The sequence below is a fragment of the Aptenodytes patagonicus genome, chromosome 7, assembly GCF_965638725.1.
Source record: "Aptenodytes patagonicus chromosome 7, bAptPat1.pri.cur, whole genome shotgun sequence".
NCBI classification, from domain to species: domain Eukaryota; kingdom Metazoa; phylum Chordata; class Aves; order Sphenisciformes; family Spheniscidae; genus Aptenodytes; species Aptenodytes patagonicus.
The window spans coordinates 60,521,079-60,525,854 of record NC_134955.1 but is presented as its reverse complement, the minus strand read 5'-3'; the positions used below and the strand labels follow the sequence as shown (position 1 = coordinate 60,525,854).

Genomic DNA, 4,776 nt, shown 5'->3' with positions numbered 1-4,776 from the left:
GAGCACCACCGAGGTCCTCCCTCCTCCGGGAGCCTCGGAGGTTTGGATTTCCCCCTGGGGACGGCCAGTACCCCCCCTTCTCCTTCGGGTCGCGGGCGGTGCGCGGTCCTGCCGCGGCCGAGGGAGAGCCCGTCGCCGGGCGCGGCAGCGGCTCGCCGCCCCCGAGCCCCCAGCAGCGCATCCTCTCCCGCCTGCCGCTTCGCCTTCCCCTCCTCGGCTGCGGGAAGGGCATTGCGAGGTAGGCAAAAGGGAAAGTGAATGTAGCGGTCTGAAGATAGAGAGAGGCAGTCAAAGTTAGACGTGTATTTACTCAACCTTTATTATTTAAAAAATTCATAAAAAAAAAGGTGAACGAGCGTCTTACAAACCCCCCACCCCACATAAATAGGACATTCCGTTCAGCTCTGGCTATTGGCAGTTCTAGTACTTGACAACATCAGACGCGATTTCCTGGCATTAGAGAAACCCATTTCAAAATCGGTCATCACAAAGAAATACTAGAAATCCCAGTTAGCACTTGCTAGGCAGCACGGAGCACTTGTACACAACTTTTCAGACACACACCCGCGCACACACGCAGCTGGGAACAGATCCCGTAGGAAGAGAGCCTCCTTAAAAAATAGTAAACGCTTCTCAAAAAAAAAAAAAAAAAGGGGGGGGGAGAGAGAGTTATTTACAAAACGCACATGGAAATACAGTATTGACAGTGGCTGGCAAATCAACATGATTTGAATAGAGAAAGGACTATGGCACATCTTGCTCGAAAGCTCGCACAGCAGCCTCCTTCGAGTGTCCCCGGGGGAAGACAGCTCCTGCCATCCGCGTCGCAGTGCCTTCTCCCTCCCCACCTCTCCTCCCGCCCTCCCTTCGCCTCTCCACCCCTGCACTTCTTGCCAGGTCCTTTTTACACTTGGATGACCACCGTGCTGGGGCTCTGGAGCCGGGTTTTGTACTGGTCTAGCCAGGTCCTCAGCTCCGAGATCTTGTAGCCCTCCGGTCCTCTGCCTCCCTGGTACATCACCTTCTCCTCCTGGATGATGTAGAGCCTCTCGAAGTAGGCACCGTAGGCGGCGCTGGAAGCATTGTCCATGGTGTCCACGGCCAGGGGGCAATCGGGCGCCCCTTCCCTCATCAGCTGAGCTGCCCGCAGCCTGTCCTGGAGGCACTGGTGCTTGGGGATGTTGTAGGCTGCGTCCGAGCTGACCCAGCCGTCGGAGGGGTGTGCTTCTTCGATGTACACCAGCAGGAAGTCGGCAATGTCCACAAAGTGCGCGGCCAGGCGCTGGAAGGACCTCAGGCGGGCCATGAACGGGGGTCAGGTGCAGCTGCCGAAGTTGAGGATGAGGGGTCTCTTGCCGCGGGCGAAGTCCAGGATGCGGAGCTTCTTCTGCCCGTCCAGCTGGATCACCTCGGGGTTGGGGGCCAAGGAGCCCACGTGCGCCGACTTGAAGAAGTCCAGCTTCTGCCCGTGCCACACGGCTTTCAGCGACTCCAGCGTGAACATGCGGTTGGAGTCGGACACGCAGACCGGGGGGTCGTCGGGGGGCGGCCCCTCGCTGGCGCTGGCCGCCTCCTCCGCCGTGGGCATCATCAGCATCTTCTTCCTAATGCACAGAAAATCCAGGAGCCAGAGCATCACGGCGGTGAGCAGGAAGCGGGGGAAGAGGAGGATGCAGGCGGCCGCCTGGGTGAGCAGCTGCAAGGTGTGAACGCCAAGGGAGTGGAGCATCGCAGCGGCTTGTGCTGCAGGGCGCTGGCTGCCTGGGGGCCCCCACGCACCCTGCTTGCCGGGGTCTGTGCAGCACAGCTGAGATCCCGCTTCTCTTTAAGCCCATTTTATAGTCAGGGATTTAAATGAAAAGTGACTCCACCTCCGGCCAGAACCCGCCCCTCTGGAACTTGAGCCTGGGGATTACCTACCCCTCCACTCTAATGACCTAAAAATACACAGACAAAAGGGGAGAGAGCCCCTGCGGGAGCTGCAAGGGACGTGCAACGAAGCAGGGAGCAGCCGCTATCAGGCACCAGCAGAGAGTCCGAGATAGGGCACCGCCGGGGTCCCCGGCCGCAGATAGCGGCGGGCGCTCACAAACAGCCCCGCCAAGGACAATGCACCAGGGGCGGCCCGCCCCCCGGCCCGGTCCAGCCCGGCCCGGCCCGGCCCGGCTCCGCACGGGCTGTGCGAGCGCGGGGCCGGCGCTGTGCCGGAGCGGCAGCGGGAGCAGGGGCCGGGGCCGTCCCGGCAGCGCCTGCAGGTGACAGGGACGGGCCGCCCGCGCCGCGTCCCTCCCCGCGCCTCCCTCCCTCCCCTCCCCGCCCCGCCGGCCCGGTCGCCCCTGGGCACGGCCTCCGCCCCGCCACACGCCCCGGCGCCGCGGGGGCACCGGGGCTCGAACCCGCCGACGCGCCGCGCCCGCATCCTCCCGCCGCGGCGGCGGGACGGGAGGCGGCCGCTGCCCCGGCCCGCGGGCACCCCCGCGCCTCGCGGCGGGCGGCCCGGGCCCCGCCGGCGGAGGGGCTGGGCGCGGGGGGGTGCCAGGTGGGCGCGGGCCGGCGGGCGCTGCCCCGCGGCGGAGGAGGGGCGCGGGGCGGCGCTCCGGCCGCTAGGGGTAGCTGTTGCCCGAGAAGCCGCGGCGGCGGCGGCTGCGGCGGCGGGGAGCCGCGGGGCCCTGCCGCCCCCCGGCCCGGAGGTGTCCGCGCCCCCGCCGCCTTGCCCCGGCCCCCGAGTCGGAGGGGGCGTCCCCCCGGCGGCGGGTCTCCCCTCGGCGTAGGGGTCACCGGCCTCCCCCGAGGGCCCTCGGGAACGAGGGTCACCGCGGGGAGCCCCGCGGCCGCAGGACGCTGCGGGGGGCAGGCTGGCCCCGGGGCTGCGGGCGTGCGCCGGGGTGTGAAGGCGGGTCCCGGCCGCGTTGCGGAGGCGGCCTTCGACCGCGCCCGACGCCGGCCTGGTGGGTACGGCCCCTACGGCCTCGGGGAAGATCATCTCCTCTCGTCCCGGGGACGCACCCGGGGCCTGCGGGGCGTGCGTCACCCGGGCTTCTCCTGCCAGCTCAGCCGTGACCGCACTCTCCCGCGCCGCGGAGCTGGGGCCCGGCCGGTGCTGCGGGGGGGGTGCCACGACGGGTGGGCAGCGGGGACGGTGGAGGCGGCAGGAGCGCGCTGCTTCCGCAATGTCCCCCTGTTCACTGGGGGTCCTGCTGCATCCAGGTGAGCTGTAAGTCAGGGCAGACACTCCTTTACGGTGACCCAGGAGGAGCCAGCAATACTTTTTTTCTGTTGTCAAATGAAGTATAAACACAAGCTTCTCATGTGAGTAGGTCTAGCAAAGTCCTCAAACAGATGGCTGAAGTGTCACCTCACGGACGTGGTCAGGTAGACCTATGTGCTGTCCGCAGAGCGGACATGCAAGGGCTGGTTTTAGGTTGGGTGGGTTGTGTATCGGTAGCAAAGTGCTTGCAGTATGCGGGGCTGAGCACAGACTGGCCACTTTCGGTCTTCACCCAGTCAGGAGGAATTTATGGCCTGTAAATTCCTTCTTGCTGGATTAGATGGAGACCTGTCCCAGAGCTTAGATCTAGTTTGGTATATAGGCACAGCCCTAGGCAAAATACGCCAGCTCTGCTCACAGCCTTGCCACTCCATTGATGCAGGATTCCCAGCTTGCAGCGTGCACGTCATCTCCTCGCCAGCTTCTTCAGAAAGGGATATTAGTTGTCCAAAACGCTGAACACTGCCCTCTGCTATGCAAATGCGACTCGTGCATCCCTGCGCTGCTGCTACAGCTGCCGCTCACCCAGGTGCCTGCCGCGCTGACTTTGGGGACACACGACCCAAGCATTCAATGTGCCTACGGGTCCTGAGTGCCCCATTTCTGCCGGTGGCTGAAGCCGGGTCTCTGGCTGCAGATTCCCAGAGACCCTGAGGACCTGCAGCTCCCCCTGGGTGCAGCCCACACTTCTCCAAATGTGACTGTGCGTGTCTCCGTGCCTCCTGTCTAACGTCTGCAAAACGGAAAAATTAATGCTGAGCCTCCTCATGGGAGTCTAGGCGGCTTACTTCATTTTTATGTAACTTATTATGAGAACTCTGAATAAAAGGCAAAATTAAAATCTCATTTTATTTTTTCTTTATCTGTTCTGAATAGGCTGATTTAGAGCAATCTAATCAGGCGCCTGGTTTGCAGCCCCCCGGTGCGTCGTCTGTAGTTGGTGTCAACAGCAAGTGAAGGGAATTCAGCGTTTTAGCATCTGAATGGAAATGTATGCTCCGGTCTTCATAAAGCCACGTTCATACACTAGCCTGATTAATAACTTTTTTGGCACTCCGTAGTGCTCAGTCCAGGGAAAATTACTGAGTAGATATTTACTATATTGTCAAACTTATTTTGAACTCTTCATGTGGGCCTCTCACCACCTCTCTGTGCAGTTATGCAATCTTGAAAACCACAAATTAAAGCCTCTAAACAGACGCAATAACAAATTGTGGTAGCTCTGAAGAAACCCCCAGGAAAAAAAATTGATCTCTCAAAGCGACCTCTTCAAACTATGCTGACAGACAAAAGCCTGAGTAAACATGGGTTTGCAACCCTGAATATCAACAAACTTTGCTCTACTAGATCAGTGAGAGATATTCCAAGGTAAAAAAAGTATTTGTTCTTATATAGCATATTGTAGCTGGATAGGGACTTTGGAAATGTCTTTTTCTCCATTCCCTGGAAACAACTTGGCTTTATTTTTATAGCTTGAAGGAAACTTTTGAATTGGGGTTTCCTATTCA

The 4,776-nt window shown here is 60.6% G+C and overlaps 1 protein-coding gene across 1 annotated transcript; it reads right to left on the bottom strand.

Moving 5' to 3' along the window:
* Nucleotides 1-882: 882 nt before the first annotated feature.
* Nucleotides 883-1,866, bottom strand: DIO3 (iodothyronine deiodinase 3). The gene has a single exon (XM_076343440.1). It carries the CDS (start codon nt 1,727-1,729, stop codon nt 905-907), a length of 825 nt encoding a protein of 274 aa, XP_076199555.1. The 5' UTR covers nt 1,730-1,866; the 3' UTR covers nt 883-904.
* Between the last annotated feature and the right edge of the window lie 2,910 nt (nt 1,867-4,776).